General features: G+C 39.0%; 1 protein-coding gene across 3 annotated transcripts; it reads right to left on the minus strand.

The window, feature by feature from the left end:
• Nucleotides 1–299: 299 nt before the first annotated feature.
• Nucleotides 300–20114, minus strand: LOC116288298 (uncharacterized). Of its 3 annotated transcripts, none has more exons than XM_089039123.1 (29): nt 19917–20114; nt 18464–18808; nt 17991–18160; nt 17677–17800; nt 17369–17412; nt 16039–17281; nt 10666–15738; nt 10528–10568; nt 10016–10094; nt 9803–9890; nt 9210–9648; nt 8644–8831; nt 8016–8144; nt 7727–7798; nt 7249–7399; nt 6742–6906; nt 6232–6411; nt 5619–5772; nt 5151–5266; nt 4965–5081; nt 4617–4695; nt 4359–4458; nt 4110–4137; nt 3894–3974; nt 3569–3663; nt 3105–3180; nt 2481–2663; nt 1931–2059; nt 300–1078 (listed from the first exon to the last, which is right to left on the minus strand). In XM_089039123.1, the coding sequence occupies exons 1-29, from the start codon at nt 20077–20079 to the stop codon at nt 809–811; spliced, it is 10122 nt and encodes a 3373-aa protein (XP_088895249.1). In that variant the 5' UTR covers nt 20080–20114; the 3' UTR covers nt 300–808. The 3 variants fall into 3 exon arrangements, with proteins under 3 accessions (XP_088895249.1, XP_088895248.1, XP_088895250.1); XM_089039122.1 differs by having other exon boundaries at nt 10666–15741; XM_089039124.1 differs by lacking the exon at nt 2481–2663 and having other exon boundaries at nt 10666–15741.
• Between the last annotated feature and the right edge of the window lie 1053 nt (nt 20115–21167).

A 21167-nucleotide genomic window follows, 5' to 3' on the forward strand; every position in this document is an offset into this window, starting at 1 on the left:
TTTTTTTCGTTCATTGTAATCATAAGACATAACTAAGACCTTAGATGAACATGCCAAATCCACTCGCCGGTATTTTACAGCATTTTCAAATCTCAATAATCTTAAGAACCTTTCAAGTCCATATTGTATAATACTTTATATCATTTTATCTCAAATATATAAAATAACTTGTTCTTCTTAACTATTTTTTCGCGTTCAGCTTTCTACCTAACAATCATATATTTTTTTGACATTTTTTGAAATAGAACTTAACTTTACAAACTGTAACTGAATAAAAACTCCGGCATTTCAAGCCGTCGTGAGAAGAAACGGTGTTTTTATTTTTCATATTTCCGCTTCCGACACATTTAGAAATGAAAGTACCATCGTTTTTTCTAATGGTTCAGAAGGCTTTCAGCACATCATTACCGAGTTCCTTTTTTCCTAACCGTCGTATTTCTACTTTCGCTAATTTCCCCCGCATTTTGGATACCAAATGTAAGAAAGATACGCTATCTATCTATGAAAGTGATAATATGCAAGATATGAGAAGGCTCCCTCTAGCGAGCCTCAAGAGCCGGTCACTTTTGATATACACTATATGAAAGCACGTTACGTAGCAGTCATCAAGGTTCATCAACAAGTATTTTTCTTATAATATCCTTCTATGTACTCCCTGTGGTCTCACAGTCGAAACTGGTGTTGTCAAACTGTGATAATAATATCTTGCTCATTATCGCTCAATATGCCATTCTGGTCCATGAAATTTATTTATATTTCCTCAGTAAGATATTTTCTCATAATGAGCATCCTGTGGTGCTGTCTATTTTCATTGTGGAATCCCTGTGGTAAGCCTCCTAGGCCTTTTAAAATCTCTTCTTACACTGTCAGACACACTGACATTTATCGAAGGCGCGGCAGGTGGCTCAGGCATGTTTTCCAACAGCTTTCGCTTGCATTGACCCGATAATGGCCTGGAAACAGGTGTCGGTATCAGGTCCTTTTCTCGTACGTTCTGTGCGTGACCTGGTGCAGAGTCACATTGCTTAGGTGATGTACCTTGGAAGTTGCTAGTGTTCTCTTTTTCTGTCCTCGACCCCTAAAAAGCACAACAGTATGAATAGTCAGAAATGATGGAAGAATAGCAACAGTGTATTATCTTGTTACCATAGAAACTGTCAATGGAAGACGTGTTCGCTAAAGAAACACTCGTACTGAAGACAGGCTCCTTCAGTTACTTCCGATTATATATCAATTTTGTTATCGCAAAAAATGATTTTTTTCGAAACAAGTGTCAAAAATGATGAATTATTATCGCGAGTACCGAAAAGAAAAAAAACGGAGAAGCGTTTTATAATTTTTTTTGATGATTTAATTACTTTTGATTCATCGATGATAATATGTCGTAGTTATCATTGGCACAAAGTGACCAAAAGAAAAAAAAATGTCAACTTCGTCCAACATGGCGGCACTGGCGTTTCACCCACCAATAATTTACCTCGATATTTTAGGTTTTCGTTTTTGTATGAAAAACAAACTACTTCAAGTTCTCGCCATTTTAAAGGAGCCTTGTGATATCAAGAGGTTCTTAAAATGTCTAAGTTAAATAAGCAATAACGATTATAAAATAGCGCACTCTGATTGGTCGAGTGGAGGTTGATAAGTACCGATAAATCAAAATGTGACGAAAGCGCTAGATTGGTCCCGTTTCTTCTCTTGGCAACGCTGTATCTTGGAAGTAGTAATACCTTTTGGATGAACTAAATACATATGGTGGCCTAGAAGTCTAGACACAGGGCTCATCATAGATAAGGCAAAGAAATTGCGGTTCAAGTTAAAAATACGAGTTATAAGTAAACAGCTATTTTTAGGGATTTTTAAAGACCCGACTGGAACAGGGTATGATAATGACAGCGCCCCGGGCCACTTCCCGGTCGTTTATCATTATTACCTTGATTGTCTTGTCTTCCAAAGGTGAACTTCTGTCAGAAACACGAGAACAATTCATATTATGAGTATTATCTGGTCGACGTATCTTGTCCAGTGACCCTTGTGCGATATCCATAAACATATCCATGTCCTGAAAATACAGATACAATGTAAACTCTCGTATTCGACCACCATCACGCATTTGGTCGCATAACAGAGTTGGCTATGTCCGCCTAACCAAAACTGCCATTCTCAGTCTCGCACACAATGGTCGCCTTTCAGAGGTTTATGGTTTTGCGCCTCCAGGCGACCACCCTTAGCCTGTTACACAGAGTGGTAACTGGTCGTTTACCAAAGGTTTATGTGCTTGTAGACCGCAAGAAGAGATCGCATTTTAGCTAGAGGTTTTAAATTGTATGCCTCTTCCAGGCGACCATTCTTGGTTTGTTTGATCATCGCCGCAACTTAGTCGGTGACATTTCTCGATAGGAATATCAAAATATACACCATCCGAGCCCCCATTTTCTAAGGTCGTAAATTACAAGGGTTAAAGTCACGACCAAGTATCTAACCTGTATATTATCGTTCATGTGGTCTAATGCTGTTCGTAGATATAGTTCTCTTGGTTTGAGCGTCAGTGTTGATAGCTCATTGAAGGCTAAGGTAGGACAGCTGACATGTTCAGTAGATCTTACAACAAGGTTACTGCAGGCTACAAGACTTCTTGGTTTGACGAGGTCATCTAGTGCATATGTCTGAATGAAAAAACCATAAATAAAAACGAATCATTTTCACTGGATGAACAGAGATCTCGCGTGCTGTGATTGGTTTAAAGGTTGTCATCACTTTTGTACCGTGACCGTGTCTTGTTGGTTTGACAAGGTCATCTAGCGCATATGTGTGAATGAAGAAACCATAATAAAAACAATGAACAGATGAACAGTGATCCCGCGTGCTGTGATTGGTTCAAAGTGTATTTGATTGGATAAACAGAGTTCTCGCGTGCTGTGATTGGTTCAAAGGTTGTCATCACTTGTGTGCCGTGACCGTGTCGTGTTATCAGGTGTCAGCCATGACGAATTTGCGTTATCTTTTTGAATCCGCCACGTGCGAAATAAACTCTGATACCCATTTTATTCGGCAAGCAGTAACAAAAAGGGAATAAAATTACGTAAAGCAGAAGAACGATTACGCACCTTGAGGCCACCCCAGAACTTGATAGACACAAGGTAATGATCCTCGTCTGAGATATACACCGTCTGTAACGAAGAGCTGTATAAAAATACGAAAACGATTAACATCTTTTAAGACTGGGAGCCAACTCGTGCCGCATAGGATTAAGAGATTGATCGAGGATTATGCGCTCCGCCATCTTACGTGGGATAAGTTCGTTACCAGGCGTTGTTTGAGCTTCAGGAAGCAGAATTCATCCATGAAATGATTAAAACGCGAGTTGCATTCTGAATACCGCAGTCTTAGAGTGCAACCTCCAAATGCTACACCACCCCTACCTTTAACCCTACCCTTAATAACTATTAACTATGCCCTACCTCTATACTCTCAAGAGTGTACCCAGGAACTTTTCTCATAGTTGTAATGTAGGACACGAGAGAATAGAGATTCAGATTCTTACCGAAGGCTAGTGATTTATGATTCTTACCTGTTGTGTGAAGTGACAGATACTATAACTCCAACTAAATCTACTTCAGAGTACAAGGCTGGTGGATTCGTTTGGAGCTCATCAAGCGAGGTTGTCTGGGTATAAAGGAAATAAAAATTGTACCCTAAAACACAGATCAGTCGTAATGACAAAAATCAGGCAACATGCCATGAATTGACCCATAATTCATCGCGCGCGAATCTTTGTTGCACGAATGCAAAGCATAATGGCATGTTTTAAATCCTGAAAATCGTGTACGTACATGGGAATTTTTCTTTAGGTACCCAGAAGAAATCCAAAAATCGACCTGTTAGTATTTAGTTACCTTTCGTTCAGAGTAGAGATCTTCTGTAATGTCGTGGTCAATGCTCATGGTCTTATAGCGGGTACTCCGGGTACTTGAAAACTGAAACAAATGATGCAATGATTGTTGGTATAGGTTATCCATTCCTCGTCTATGCATGCGCGGATAGTCTCTTCTCGCAATCTCTTCTCGATTTAGTTGCGCTAAAAAAATGAATAGGCAGTGAATGACGTTTACCTGTAAGGATGGTAATCCCTGGCGGTACCTGTTTGGGGAAATATTAAAAAACAACTTGCATGATGAAAAATTCCTTCACTAAAGAGAAAGGGGGGTAATGGAAGGCGTATTATTTATTTATTTTTTGATTTCATCTCTTTGTATACTAAATCTATTACCCTTCGCCTGCGCGATTGAGTGGGGGATTAGAAGTGTGGGGAGGGGAGAGAGAGGAGATTCTATTGGTCAACTAGTCCTCTTCAAGTTTACCTTGATCCTGATGCCATCAGGTGATATATCCTCAGGCGCGATCCTTCGGCCAGAAGTTGAACCACGTCTTCGTTTGGCCGCCACACGCTGAGGATAGCCTCTACATAGAAAAGAGATACATAGATAAATTAGTAAGTGAGATTACATGCAATGGATAATGAGTGGATGGGATGTGCGAGATGAATGAAATGGGTAAATAAATGGTTGGGATGGGAATAAGTGTATAATATGATATTTACAGTGTGGATGTGTACTAACCTGTCTTATCCTCGTTACACTTTGAATAATTTATAAGACGTACTTTTAGCAAGGGAACAACTGTTCTTTTAGATATATTCTGGGGGAAAAAGACCACATAAATTTAAAACTAACTGACATCCGTGTAAAAACCATGATAATGGTGATGAATGAAAGTGATGGTGGTGGTGCGAATAAAAAGAATGAGCACGTAGACCTTTAAAAAAACATGTCGGTTTTTTTTTTCGGCCTGTCACATTCAAATGCAGCTATATCTGGTTCTGGAACTCTTCGATTCGAGTATAAGAGGACAAAAATCAACGTGGCCGAACCCCACTACGTCAGGCAACCCATGCAGCTATTCCCTACCTGATCATTCTCGTCCCAGGCTCTTTGAAACATGTTTTCCAGCTCGGCTCGTTTGCTGTCTAGTGATGTCCTTCTGTAGTCCTCAAGAGATGCTTTCTGATTATTATCAAGGCATTCCTATAATCAACCAGAATTGATTTTAGCTTACTCGAATGCCAGACCTTATGAGATCAATGTAACACTTACCTCGAAAAAACTTGGGTCAGAAGCGGACGTATAAGCATCGTAAAGTTCTTTGGCGTTGCGCAGCTTTGAGATGTCCTTGGGCGAAAATGAGCGCGCTTTCTTGGACGAACGTGCATCTGGCGATCAAAACGAAGGCATGATTTCTCGTTGATAAGCTGTGTATTTTAGTATTTTAGAGTGAAGGCATTTAACCCGTGAAAAAGATATTAGACTTATTCACTTAATTCCATAGTTTTTTTGTGTGTGTCTATTTGACTGTTACAAGTTAGTTAGTATTTTTTATTTCACGGGTTAAATGCCTTCACTCTACTATCTCAAAGAAATATTCTGGGCCGGGTTGTTTAAAGCTGGATTAGCGCTAATCCAGTATTAACTCTATAGGTCTTAATAAGAGTTAACCCAGGATTAGCACTAATCGGGCTTTGAACAACTGGGCCCTGATGGAAAGTACAATATTTCTACACTGACCTGATTTGTTGGCTACTTCTTCAAACTCTCGCTGGACTTTAGTAAATACATCCTCCCGCGCACGATCTAGATCGCGTCCAAACCTCTTGGCTTCTCGTTCCTCTGTGCGAGAATTTCTGAACACTGTTGTACCAGTTGGTAGCTTTTCCATGTACTAAATATTAGATATTGTGGGGGAAAATGCATTAAAAAATAATGACGGTCTTTGTCAGAAATAATACTGATTTATGGAGTTTTTACTTGAGGTGCCTCGCCAGCTTAGTTATTAATGATCTCACAGTCTTTTTTCTGACTCTTAGCTTTAAATCTATAGATTTTGACATCCAAATATCCCAGCTTATGGCAAGGCACTGACGTAGAGCCAGGGATTCAAGTGCGCACCTCTAGTTTCCTATAAGAGTAGATTTAAGAGCAAATACCTGATCCCATCCTAGGATGGAACACTGATGGAGAGCGAGGGATCAAAGGAGCACGGATGGAGAGCGAGGGATTAAAGCGCGCACATCTAGCTTCAAGTGAAAGTAGGATTTATTGAAGAAGCTAGTAACAAGCCATATAATAAGATCATTTTTTTCTGACTTCTTACCATGCGCTATTTATACCATTTACTCACCTCTACTGGGTATTGCCTCAACACGACAACATCCACGCAACCAACCACACCTCCATCGGGGTAGAGAGAACACAAGGGTAAAGGAAAAGCATGGGAGTAGCTATGGAAACCGAGACGGGTATTCCAACGTGCACGGCGAGTTGAATTTGCAGATATACGTAACATTAGCGACGATGGAGCCTAAAATGAACACAGAATTGATTTAAATACGAATACTTCACGAATAGTAAAAAAACAACAGCAACAGCAGCGTCAACAGCGGCAGGACACTGCCACAGCAATAACGCCTAAAGCGTTGTGGTGAATCGCAGCGGCGACAACAACACTAACACCAACGACTACAGCAATAACAAATGGTGAAAAATTAGGTAAAATTGATCAGACGAGAAAAAAAAAGCCGAGAGCAAAAACGAAAATGACAAGATGAAATGAGAAACAATCCTATATCTATAAATCAAGCTGAAGCAGACGAATTACCTTTTAGATCCTTTTGAAATCAAAATATATTACCTCTAATGGAGAAACCGCTTGATCAGATCCAATTAGTTCAGCTCCATTGATACATAACTTCAGGCCCTCGAATATTTTGCCTTTTGACAACAGATTTGTTAGAGGCGCATCTAGAACAGTATTGACGCTGTACCAGCCGTCTGTGAGCTCGATCACAGTAGACGCCTATGTGTTGGGGGAATAATACGAATTGATGATACTAATACTGATATATAATGATGATGATGGTGTTAATGATGTTGATGACAATATTGTTGATGGTGTTGATGACAATATTGTTGATGGTGTTGATGACAATGTTTTTCAGTGATGGTGTTGTAGTTGATGATGATGATGATGATGGTGACCTACTGATGACTGATAATAATAATACTAAGGCGCTGGTGGTGATGATGTTGACGGATACCAATACCGACGTTAATGGTGATGATGTCGTTAATGATGACAGTGTTGATTATGATAGTACTAATGATGATAAAGGTGTTGATGATAAAGATTATGCCATACCTCATGAGCACCTACACTACTAGAATGTCTACTGGTTTTTTCTTCATTCCCGTCATCTGTGTCACGTTTTGTGAGTGTCACGCTAGACACACATAAGACTATGGTACGAGAAGACAGGTCATCACGTTCTAATATCTTCTTCAATGCAGATCTGGTATAAAATAGAGAAGTATGAGAAACATCTATATGGACACATCTCGTGAAGCCACGTCACCATAGAAATATCATCATAGTAATGTAGTAACCATCACCATGGAAACACCCCCTTGAAACAATAACCTATGGAAACATCCTCGTGAAACAGCATCACCATAGAAACATCATGAGGCATAAAAGACATCACCATGGAGACATAGCAGCGAAAACACGAAGACAAATTACAATGAAGACATTACCATAGAAACATGTAATGACGTTCTTCATCAGTCAGATTCATTTTAGATGGTATTCATTTATTGCTGTGTTGAGCACTACTAACCTGTGTGAGCGATCAATCTCTCTGTCATATCGATATTTGAGTTGACAAAGAACCGAGTCTGGAGTCAGACATCTGTGCGGAATGAATAGACAGACAGACAGACCATAAATAATAAATAGGATCTATATTCACTGAAGGCTGGTTTTCACTCGTGACGGTATCGGAAAATTGAAAGCAGCGCATGGCAAAGTGAAAGAAACGACATCGCAAGCAAAAGCAACTAATGACTTCAGTTGCAGAGAAAATCAAAATGCGTCAGTAAAATCTATATCCAAGTGAAAAGTAATACCTTCCAGCGAAGTGACGTGGGAAGGCTGTCTCCATAGCAGCAAGTTTCCATACTATCCATCTATAATGATTGGCTATCCATCCGTGTGGGATTAGTGTGACATCTACACCAGGTGTCGTCAATAATCCTCTGTAATGACAACGAGTATGTTAAACGTGCGGACACATGGTGCGATGTTGCGTGACAACGAAGAAATAATTTCTATTTTTGCGTCACATGCAAGTCGCTTGCAACATCACGCTATGTAACACCCCAAAACAGTCTTTTTCATGCAACGTTGCATACGATGTCACATCGTGTACCGCATCCTAAATGACAAGTATGGAAAAAGCTTTGATGTTGTAAAACAGTAGTTACTGTAATTGTAAATGAATTTTTGTAAGCCAGTAACAGTTAGTTACTGTAATTTTTAATAATCTTTCAATTGGACAATGAACTTTGATTTTCCTTTATTACAGTCACGACTGAAGAACATCGAGTTGGCGTGAGCGAGTTTGTCCGTGGGCGAGTTGACTGTAAACCGTACGGCCTTTAAACGGGTGGCAGCGTGATACCTGTGGTTCGAGTAAAAACTATGCTGGGTTCCATGTGGTGCGCATGCCTTTTGAAAAGTTAGATTAGCACTTACTTTTCGATTTCCTCCACTCCCATCCGTCCATCTTCACCTATGTAGAGCAGCCCTCCATCTTCTGTTCGTACGCCCTGGTTTGATGCGCATGTCTCATTACTGAAGAACCTCAACGCAACAAACCGATAGGATTCCGCGTTATGAGACGTTACTGCCATTGCGTCATCCATGACGTACAAGTCACGAAGCTATAATAAAGAGTAATGGTTACTTCAAGTAGAAACAGGATCCACTTCGCTTGGGGGTCCCTTAGGAAGCCAGTTTCCATAGCAATTTTTCAAACTGCTCTTTGATTTTCAGTTTTTTAGGTTGAGATAAAAACTGGGTGGGAGTTGGCATTGCAGTGCATTGTTGGAATGCTTTATTGACATATTTCCAAGATGGCAGTCTATTTCGTCCCCTAAAGCAGTCTCACAATGCAGCGCAATGCCAATGCGAACCAGTTTTTTCCTCACCCTCGGAATGGCTAATTAATGACTAACAGTTTAATTTCAATGCATAGAAAAAATGGTATTACATAAGTCGATATTTGAATTAATTACTGAGGCGAGTATTAATCCACTTACCTCCTGTTCAGTATACCGTCTAGGTAATGCGCCATCCACATATTTCTTCATATTTATTCTTGTTGAGTTTTGACGTAATTTGAAGAGGTATCCCATTTTAGGTTTCACACTCTCGCGGCCAAGGTTTTCTGGCTTGGCAGCAGACCTCTTATTATCCCCTGGACCAAGAATTCTAGCTCTCTTTCTCTCCGGAGAACCATTTCCTTCCTCCTTATGAGTTGAAGGCGTCGGTTTACTGAGAGGTGAGGTTGACCTATATGGTGTTGTAAATTGTCGCTTTGGGATACCTGTGTGTGCAGTGGTTGGAGCTCTTTGATTGACAGATGGACGACCTTCGGCAGTCAGGGGGGAGGGTTGAGTAGGAGATGTCACTGATGGATTTAGTGAGTTTCCTTGCTTCACGAATAGTCGCTTGGCTTCTTTTCTTGCAGGGGGAAAGCTTGTTAAACAAAAGGGTTAACATTAATGAAACGGATACTTCCACAATACAGAGCACGCCAATTATAATACTGTCGACACCTTTCAAACGGACACCCCTGTAATGTGGACGCCTCTACGATACGGAAGCGCTGAAAAACATAAGTAATACTTACCTAGACATAGGTGTGGAGACGTTGGGACTAACGATTAGCGGTTTGAGAGGTGGCGAAAACATTTTGGATCGACGATCATGCAAAACCGCTACAAGGGAAAGAATATATTTGTCTTTAGAATCTAGTAATTTATAGATTCTAACATTTTCGAATCTTTTAAGACTTGAAAAAAAATTAAAAAGTAGTTTTAGATAAAACAGATAGGACACTTACCAGAAGGAGTGGACCTCAAGGGCATGATATTTGATCTCGTCTGTAATGATGGATTGGTTCTGTCCTCGTTACTTAAAAACTGGTAGATTAAATCGGAATTATGATCAATAGTACATTCTGATAATTTCAAATACAATGACCTTCATTTTCATCGCGGCATCATGTTCAGTAACATAACCATCAACATCAATAACGTCACCACTACTACCTGACCATCAACATCATCATCCCCTTCATCTTTTTATTGCAATCTTCAACGCTACTAATATCATCATCACAACCATTTAGTACCATCGATATTATCACCATCATCACCAATAACATCGCCACTACTACCACCACTACACCCCACACCAACTAGCATCATCACTATAATCATGACCAATCAGACTGAGTGAGGGATACAGTCACATAGGTCATTGGTTTTTCATCTCTTTAAATCAAAGACCACCTTCTTGTCAAAATCAACATAACCATCTATAGTGGCACCAAGACACTAATGGGCTGCTTACCGGTGCAGAGCGTCTTCTTGCATTTGCCAATAGAGCTTCTCCTACAAAACAAATCCAAACAAAATATTTTCACCCTACATTTTCACTATATTCATTGCTCAGTATAGGAAACACAAGCAAATTAGATCAAGACCATACTTTTTGAAAGTCGTGGTTCTGATTGACACATCTCTGGATTTCCAGTTTTCCCATTCTTGGTAGAACCGTTAGGTACGAGAAATCTTTCATCTTGAATTCCACCACATTCAGAAAAGTTCGTAAAGGACTCATCTGCAATCAATGCCGCAGAACTCTCCAGTATTTCCCTAGAAAGGTTCTCATCGACATCTTGTATTGGAGTGCTGTGAACAATGGAAGTACTATGAACAGAAATAGGACTTGGGCAAGTCTCATTGAACAAGGTAACTGAGTCGGTTGATCTTTTAGATGGTGTTAAAACCTTGAACAATGGAACCTCTTGCTCGGACTGGCTTTCTTTTGTTTTATTCGAAGATACTCTATTATCGCCTGTAAGTACTACTTCTTGACGTGTACAACTAGGTACGTTTACTTCAACTTTTCCTGCATTGAAATCAAGTTCACATTTCACACTGTTGTTTTTGTTTTTCTCAGTTTCTGTGCTTTCTATTTCAAACATTGCTTTTGCCTTCTTCATAGCTTCTTCAGAGATGCTCACATCTTTCCCACCAGCTGTCTTGAACCCTGTCATAGATGGCTTGCTATTTCCATCCGCTTCTCTGTTTTCCATTTCAAACATTGCTTTAGCCTTCTTTATGGCTTCTTCAGAGATGCTCACATCTTTCCCACCAGCTGTCTTGAAACCTGTCATAGATGGCTTGCTATTTCCATCAGTTTCTCTGTTTTCCATTTCAAACATTGCTTTAGCCTTCTTCATGGCTTCTTCAGAGATGCTCACATCTTTTCCTCCAGCTGTCTTGAAACCTGTCATAGATGGCTTGGTATTTCCATCAGCTTCTCTGTTTTCCATTTCAAACATTGCTTTAGCCTTCTTCATGGCTTCTTCAGAGATGCTCACATCTTTCCCACCAGCTGTCTTGAACCCTGTCATCATGGATGACTTGGCATTTCCATCAGCTTCTCTGTTTTCTATTTCAAACATTGTTTTAGCCTTCTTAATAGCTTCTTCAGAGATGCTCACATCTTTCCCACCAGCTGTCTTGAACCCTGTCATAGATGTCTTGCTATTTCCATCAGCTTCTCTGTTTTCCATTTCAAACATTGCTTTAGCCTTCTTAATAGCTTCTTCAGAGATGGTCACATCTTTTCCACCAGCTGTCTTGAAACCTGTCATAGATGGCTTGCTATTTCCATCAGTTTCTCTGTTTTCCATTTCAAACATTGCTTTAGCCTTCTTTATGGCTTCTTCAGAGATGCTCACATCTTTCCCACCAGCTGTCTTGAAACCTGTCATAGATGGCTTGCTATTTCCATCAGCTTCTCTGTTTTCCATTTCAAACATTGCTTTAGCCTTCTTCATGGCTTCTTCAGAGATGCTCACATCTTTTCCTCCAGCTGTCTTGAAACCTGTCATAGATGGCTTGGTATTTCCATCAGCTTCTCTGTTTTCCATTTCAAACATTGCTTTAGCCTTCTTCATGGCTTCTTCAGAGATGCTCACATCTTTCCCACCAGCTGTCTTGAACCCTGTCATCATGGATGACTTGGCATTTCCATCAGCTTCTCTGTTTTCTATTTCAAACATTGTTTTAGCCTTCTTAATAGCTTCTTCAGAGATGCTCACATCTTTCCCACCAGCTGTCTTGAACCCTGTCATAGATGGCTTGCTATTTCCACAAGTTTCTCTGTTTTCCATTTCAAACATTGCTTTAGCCTTCTTAATAGCTTCTTCAGAGATGCTCACATCTTTTCCACCAGCTGTCTTGAAACCTGTCATAGATGGCTTGCTATTTCCATCAGCTTCTCTGTTTTCCATTTCAAACATTGCTTTAGCCTTCTTAATAGCTTCTTCAGAGATGCTCACATCTTTCCCACCAGCTGTCTTGAACCTTGTCATGGATGACTTGCTATTTCCATCATCTTCTCTGTTTTCCATTTCAAACATTGCTTTAGCCTTCGTAATAGCTTCTTCAGAGATGCTCACATCTTTCCCACCAGCTGTCTTGAAACCTGTCATAGATGGCTTGCTATTTCCATCAGTTTCTCTGTTTTCCATTTCAAACATTGCTTTAGCCTTCTTCATGGCTTCTTCAGAGATGCTCACATCTTTTCCTCCAGCTGTCTTGAAACCTGTCATAGATGGCTTGGTATTTCCATCAGCTTCTCTGTTTTCCATTTCAAACATTGCTTTAGCCTTCTTCATGGCTTCTTCAGAGATGCTCACATCTTTCCCACCAGCTGTCTTGAACCCTGTCATCATGGATGACTTGGCATTTCCATCAGCTTCTCTGTTTTCTATTTCAAACATTGTTTTAGCCTTCTTAATAGCTTCTTCAGAGATGCTCACATCTTTCCCACCAGCTGTCTTGAACCCTGTCATAGATGGCTTGGTATTTCCATCAGCTTCTCTGTTTTCCATTTCAAACATTGCTTTAGCCTTCTTAATAGCTTCTTCAGAGATGGTCACATCTTTTCCACCAGCTGTCTTGAAACCTGTCATAGATGGCTTGCTATTTCCATCCGCTTCTCTGTTTTCCATTTCAAACATTGCTTTAGCCTTCTTTATGGCTTCTTCAGAGATGCTCACATCTTTCCCACCAGCTGTCTTGAAACCTGTCATAGATGGCTTGGTATTTCCATCAGCTTCTCTGTTTTCCATTTCAAACATTGCTTTAGCCTTCTTCATGGCTTCTTCAGAGATGCTCACATCTTTTCCTCCAGCTGTCTTGAAACCTGTCATAGATGGCTTGGTATTTCCATCAGCTTCTCTGTTTTCCATTTCAAACATTGCTTTAGCCTTCTTCATGGCTTCTTCAGAGATGCTCACATCTTTCCCACCAGCTGTCTTGAACCCTGTCATCATGGATGACTTGGCATTTCCATCAGCTTCTCTGTTTTCTATTTCAAACATTGTTTTAGCCTTCTTAATAGCTTCTTCAGAGATGCTCACATCTTTCCCACCAGCTGTCTTGAACCCTGTCATAGATGGCTTGCTATTTCCACAAGTTTCTCTGTTTTCCATTTCAAACATTGCTTTAGCCTTCTTAATAGCTTCTTCAGAGATGCTCACATCTTTTCCACCAGCTGTCTTGAAACCTGTCATAGATGGCTTGGTATTTCCATCAGCTTCTCTGTTTTCCATTTCAAACATTGCTTTAGCCTTCTTAATAGCTTCTTCAGAGATGCTCACATCTTTCCCACCAGCTGTCTTGAACCTTGTCATGGATGACTTGCTATTTCCATCATCTTCTCTGTTTTCCATTTCAAACATTGCTTTAGCCTTCTTAATAGCTTCTTCAGAGATGCTCACATCTTTCCCACCAGCTGTCTTGAACCCTGTCATAGATGGCTTGCTATTTCCATCCGCTTCTCTGTTTTCCATTTCAAACATTGCTTTAGCCTTCTTCATGGCTTCTTCAGAGATGCTCACATCTTTCCCACCAGCTGTCTTGAACCCTGTCATAGATGGCTTGCTATTTCCATCAGTTTCTCTGTTTTCCATTTCAAACATTGCTTTAGCCTTCTTCATGGCTTCTTCAGAGATGCTCACATCTTTTCCTCCAGCTGTCTTGAAACCTGTCATAGATGGCTTGGTATTTCCATCAGCTTCTCTGTTTTCCATTTCAAACATTGCTTTAGCCTTCTTAATAGCTTCTTCAGAGATGCTCACATCTTTCCCACCGGCCGTTTTGAGCCCTGTCATCATGGATGACTTGGCATTTCCATTAGCTTCTCTGTTTTCCATTTCAAACATTTCTTTAGCCTTCTTTATGGCTTCTTCAGAGATGCTCACATCTTTCCCACCAGCTGTCTTGAACCCTGTCATCATGGATGACTTGGCATTTCCATCAGCTTCTCTGTTTTCTATTTCAAACATTGCTTTAGCCTTCTTTATGGCTTCTTCAGAAATGCTCACATCTTTCCCACCAGCTGTCTTGAACCCTGTCATCATGGATGACTTGGCATTTCCACCAGCTTCTCTGTTTTCCATTTCAAACATTGCTTTAGCCTTCTTTATGGCTTCATCAGAGATGCCCACATCTTTCCCACCAGCTGTCTTGAACCCTGTTATGGATGAATTGGCAATTCCATCAGCTTCTCTGTTTTCCATTTCAAACATTGCTTTAGCCTTCTTAATAGCTTCTTCAGAGATGGTCACATCTTTTCCACCAGCTGTCTTGAACCCGGACATTATTGATGGTTTAGTATTGCATTCTCTTTGACCCAAGTCCTTGCAACTTGTTTGAGGTACTGGATCTAGTTGCACAGGTGATAAAAGCTCAACTGGGAACTGACTTAATGCATCCATATCATAAAGCACTTCAGTGCATGTCGCTTTTTTGGGGGTATCAAAGTCCTCTTGAATTGATATCAGAGTGTTATCTGTCATGTCTTCACTGATATAATCTTCACTTCTTGTAGATATATCCTTCTGAATCGACTCTTGATTTTCTGGTGTAGCATTTTTGAGATTAATTGTATCCCTTGACTTTATGTTAGATGCTATAGATGTTGGTTTATTTTTAATGCAGGATATTTGATCTAATCCAGCTCCATAGATACTTAAATGAACTTTTTTCTGGGCCTTGATTTTCTTTTCCAACCATCCCTTTCTTTCAGTTTCCTTGTCAGTTTGATTAATGTCCTCTTGCTTGGCATAAAAGGTATTGGAGTGAGAAGTTTCTTCTCCACATTTCTGAGATTCTCTGCTTTTTCCCACTTGTTCAATGTTCCCGATCTCCTTCTCTCTTTCATACATTTTTTCCATTTTCACTTCTCCAACATCCAAGTTTTCTTTTTTTAATGTATTCTTGGACAAATCACAGCTTGTTGCATCCACTTCTCTCCTTTTCACTTTCAATTCCATAGAGTTTCTGGACACAAGAGGTTTTCTTGATACTGGATAAGAAAACCGCTTTAATCTTGAGGATCTTCTTACTCCCAAGAGTATATGAGGCGATTTCTCATTCCCTTCTGATTTGTTTGTCTCCATATTAAATTGTTTTCGTTTTCCAGAATTCATTGTTTTAAGCTTTGTGGCATTACTGTGCTCATCTGTGTTTGACAATCGATCTGCTGGAATAAAATTAAATTATTATCTCGAAATTATTAACTCGAATTACTGTATATCTAAATTTGATAGACAAAAGGCTGAACACTGAGAACATGGTTGAGTCTCAAAAAATATTAAAACAAAAACTTGTTATCGCTAATAACCACGACAAGTACAGCAGTTATGCAGCTCAACAGGGTGGCTGAAACTGAAAGCATGTGAAGGAGCCTCTGGCAGCTGCTATACAGTCCATGTATGACCCCGGAGCACAGCTTTAATCAGTTTGAAATAATTAGGGTTGATTTTGATAAGTTACCTACCTGTTTTCTTGTCTGGTGCAGACTCTGTTGTTTTGATCAAAACCTTCTCTGTCTCTTCCACCATGGCTTCCTCCAATGAAGTTGAAATTGATCCAAATGAAACATCATGAACCTCATCACCACAATGAGGCTTGGAGGTATCAACCTTAGTAGGAAGTGATGATGATGGCAACTTTGGAGTTAAAGGTATGTCAAACGGCATTAAACTATTATCCTCACAATCCCTATGAGACTCTGTGACCCCAACTTGAGCATTATTCTCTTCAGGAAATGATTCTGCAGCTGATGAAGGTACATAAAGCACTGGAGTTTTGAGTACTTGAAATGACATGGAATCATTAGGGTCACTACCACAATGAGGCTTTAAGTTCACATCTAGAGCCATTGCCTCCCTAAGAGGTAATGATGATGCTGATGTTGAAGATATATCTAATGCACAAGTTATGTCATTGAGTACATCAAAAGACATGGAATCATGCTCCAAAACAAATGAAGATTTTGTAGCCTTACTGTCATTTTCACGAGTTGATGATCTAGAATCCTCATTACCAAGTAAATCACTTGTTCCACTTAATGAAAATGTTTGTGTATCACCTATTATATTATTTTTACTACTATTTTTGTCACATTTTTCTGTTCTTATTTTAGACATCTTTGTTTCAACCATATTCCCAGGTATTTTAGGAGTAGACTGTACCAAATCCAATAACTTTTGCACCTCTTGTGAATATGCAATAGGGCTAGTAGTATTATCAGGAGGTGGCAGCATAGTTGATGACGTGGGTGGAGATAATAATGAGGAGAAGGGCTGAGAATTGCCACTCTGGCATTCTACATCTTCTTCAAACTTATTTTCCAAAACTGGTATTTCATTTCCATCTATAAAACAGGTACATTTTTTCTCTTCACATGAGCAATTTTTTCTCTCTCTAGAGAATCCTATTCTTTCTGTTCGTAAGACATCAGATGAAGCAAGGTCATCCATTTGCGACAAATGTAGAGAACTATCCTCAATTGCATCAATCATCTTTAGCAAAGAGCCATCTTTTAAAGATGTTTCCTGGTGAAATATTCTTCCCAATTCAACAACATCATCAGGTTTACTAAAGGTTTCTTTATCTTCATTCAAAAGTGTTTTAAATAGTGTGTCATTTTGCTCACTACTAGACTCTAGGACAGAAAAACCAGACATTTCTGATGATATATCTTGAATATTTCCTTCAAAAAGTGTCCTGGCAACATGCTGAAAGAAAGAAAAAAGGAATAAAAACTTGCATGAGTGAATGAAGGAATGATACAATAATTTCCACCTCAAAGTTGTATACACTACCTTATCATTAGACTTTTTCTGCTCTCCGACTTCCTCTTTAGGTACTAATAAAATAAATGACATAATTTATTATCACAACCAATTTATCATGATTAAGTATCAATCCATAAAATTCACCATGGGCTCTAAAATCAATGATAACCCATTATTCCACAAAGTTTCTCATCATGCATTGCATTAATGACTTAAGGAATGTTACCAAAAACATTCACACTAAATTTACACCATAAGATGAAACCCCCTGAAGTATACCATATCAATAATTCACCATATATTACTCATGGTTAACAAAAACTAATCATGTTCACCTTCTTGTGATGGACTCCACTGTACTGGTGGTGTTGCCATGGAATCAGACCAGCCATCAATTTCATCATCAGAACTTGCTGCTGAAAGCAATGCTAGACTACTTCTTGGTCTATTATCTGCAATCTGTGGGATGAAAAATATATAATAAAATTTATAAAATAAAAAATTGTGATGATTTACAAAGTTGAATGCAAATGTTGTCCTATGCTTCAAACAAAACCTTGAAAATTAAAGTCTTGTGTTATAACATCTTAATAACCAAATGATTGTATTCAAACGGCACCAATAAAAGGTCCCAACAAATGAAACTTACCATCAGAGCAAGAATATCTGGGCTCTTTTCATAAACATTCTCTTGGCTATTGTGCACACAAGAAAACTGTGACTGAGCTGGAGATGATGAAGGTTGCGACTCCAGTAATCTTGAGATAGTTTCACTTCTACAAGGAGTTGTATTCAACACCTGATTTTTAGGTGTAACATCTGTTTAAGACAAGTAAATGAAAAGATTTTCATTTAGAAAGAAAATAGAAGTACAGGTCCTTTATATATCTAATTATTTTGGTAAATTTTAAGGGATTGATGGAAAGAGAAATAAAATATAGCAAGTTTACTCCCTTACCTTCCATAGAGATGTACATCAACAGATTGTTTTGTGAGCTACACTGCACACAGAGAGATGGTCTTTTGTACTCATAAATTCTATAATCCCTAGTCATTGCCAATTCCAATAATAAATAAATCTAGTCATTAATGCATAGAAAGACTGTACTCTAAGTTTAATACCTTGTGTGGATTGACTTATCAATTCAGGGCTAAAAAGACAGGGTGTAGCAGTAATACTGGACAAGGATGTATTGTGTTTTGGTAGTACAGGAGTCTTGAAACCATGTCGTAATGACCCAATGTTATCTTCTTGTTCCTCAGCAGTGAAGGGAAAGGCATTTTGTTTTACTTCCTCATTTACCACTGATAATCGTCTTGGAGTTCTAGCAAATAAATTGTTTTGTTCATCACATTCAGGGTATTTCACTGCAGCTCCTTTGACAAGGAAGGCATCTTCATCATCCAGGAAATCCTTAGCCACTAGATCTTTGTTGTTTTTCAAATTTTCACTAGTTTTCCCAAGTCCTAAATAAACAAGAATGTTGCATTTGAATCAAATTCTGCATTTTCATTTTCACGCACATTTATGCAAAATTTCTTGAAATTTTATGTTGTTTGCATAGTGCATATGGGATTTTCCATTATAATGTGTTTGGGGGGAGGGGGCTTAGTCTCCATCATGGTTGATATATGTCTCCACTAACCTCAACAAATCATCTCTTCCCTTCCCCCATTAAAAACATGGACATAGCAGCTACATTGACAATGGGAAGAAGACAAGCAACCTAGGACACCCTGGAAATATGTGCATGTAGGTTATGAGTCATAGTTATTGTTATTATCATCATCCAGTTATGTAATAGCTAAGGTGTGACAATTCACGGTTGTATCGTCGTGTACGGGAATTGTCAGGGGAATTCTATTCAAATTCAAATTTCAAGTAATCGGCTAGTAATCGTACCCTACGATAGCATAAATTAAACTATAATAAATATTTATGTGCACGCGCTGATGATACATCGTTTAAATATGACTCAAAAATGAGACCACCCAACCGAATTCACTTCGTGGTCTAGGGGTTAGGTTTAGGGTTAGGGTTGGGGTTGGCATTGTAGTAGTTCTTTGGTGCCGAAGGTACCGAGTTCGATTCTTGGTGTCTTCACTTAATTTTTTTTCTAAGTGAGGAGAACCAAAATTTCTAAGTCCCACTCGTGTGTTCGGAAACCTATGACGTACTTCGTTAATCCGTACACGACGATAGTACCCAATACACCAGGAAATACAAAAACAAGCATATATAAATCTTGAAATAACGTTAGATTTGCAAATATAGATGAAAAGATCTTACATGTCGTAACTTGATAAAAAAAAATCGTTTCATGAATTTCGTTACAGCTCAAGTACAGTTGAGCTTTCGTGTTACAATATTAAAAACCTTTAATTTTTTCAAACAGCCTAAAACTCGTATAGAGCAAAGCTGTGTCAGAGTGTAATGACGTGAAAACAATACCTCACCTGTCATAAGAGGTAAAATTCGTTAAACAATACGTATATCAAAATAATTCATACATGACAATATCACAAACAACACATGCTGTGAGCTGAACGGCAACAATACAACGAAGCTACTCACCTTCTGGGCATTTTTCCCTCAAAATTTCCAACCAAAATCCCTCTGGTGCCTTCCTACTGTCTATCGAGACGGATTTCTTGATGAAGTGAGCGTTTTCTTTACATTGTTCGTTGTATTTTGGCCTAATCCATCTCGACATCTTGTTCACTCTTTCACTCCGCATAACCCGCCATCTTGGATTTGAGATTTCGCGCCACGAGGCACCTCCTCGTCACCAGACTTCCACCTGGAACGCCTTGTTAATATTATACTTCCGCCGGTTTTCTTTCTTTCTTTCTTTCTTTCTTTCTTTCTTTCTTTCTTTCTTTCTTTTTTCTTTCTTCCTTTCCTTTTCTAAGTAAATACTGATAAATATAAATAGTTTAAATAAACCCAATATTTTAACCCAGTGAGTTTATGACCGAGAAAGAATATTCTATTGGAATCATGAGTACTCAAACTCAACTAGAAAAAATATTCTGGATCCATCCTTCATATCTTACAAAAAATATCTAAATATATAATTCTGAATAAACTGATTCGTTAGGTATTAGCTTGAAAAATTTTAGATTGCTGAAAACCGCCTTAGGGAAATATGTGACAATACAATAGTTTGATGTAAGGAAGATTACTGAAGTCTTATTGTCCATATTTCTAGTGTTCATTGTCTTTAATTTATTCCTTTTAAATGTCCTTTCAATATATAGGTGTTAAGAGATCATATCATATTCTCATCTACTCTAGTATCTACTCAAATACTCACTATGCGGCGCAATTGACCGCAATTAACCTACAAAACACGGGGAAATCAGACAGGTACATCCTTGTCATAAATTCATCGAGTAGCTAGTTTTCTGATAGCATTACTAAAACAGCAACTAAGGCTACATCATATTGCTATCCGATCCGCCCGGCTCCACATGCATGGAAGTGTATCTTCCTATGCATTCGAATGCAGCATGATAAATCGAAAATTCCATTTGCATTTTAGTAAGATCCAAGAGATTCAGTAGCTCAAGCATGCAGGCCGGGCATTATTTAAGGCATGACATATCCGCCACAAACTGGTTGAGAGAACGATGAAAATGTTTACTATTGAATGCGGATTGATAAGCTAGCACGAAAAAGGGGTCTCTGGTTACTCCCCCCTCCCCCCACTCAATAACTAGGTAATCTAATGACCTTGGCTGACCTAAGAATTACTCTCTCTTTCTCTCTCTTTCCACTGTGATACCTCATACTGGCATTTTGTCCGAATTTTGCGTTAAATTG

Source organism: Actinia tenebrosa, unplaced genomic scaffold (genome assembly GCF_029948245.1).
Source record: "Actinia tenebrosa isolate PJP-AT-01 unplaced genomic scaffold, QUT_ActTen_1.0 PGA_scaffold6__47_contigs__length_16458017, whole genome shotgun sequence".
In the NCBI taxonomy this organism is placed as follows: domain Eukaryota; kingdom Metazoa; phylum Cnidaria; class Anthozoa; order Actiniaria; family Actiniidae; genus Actinia; species Actinia tenebrosa.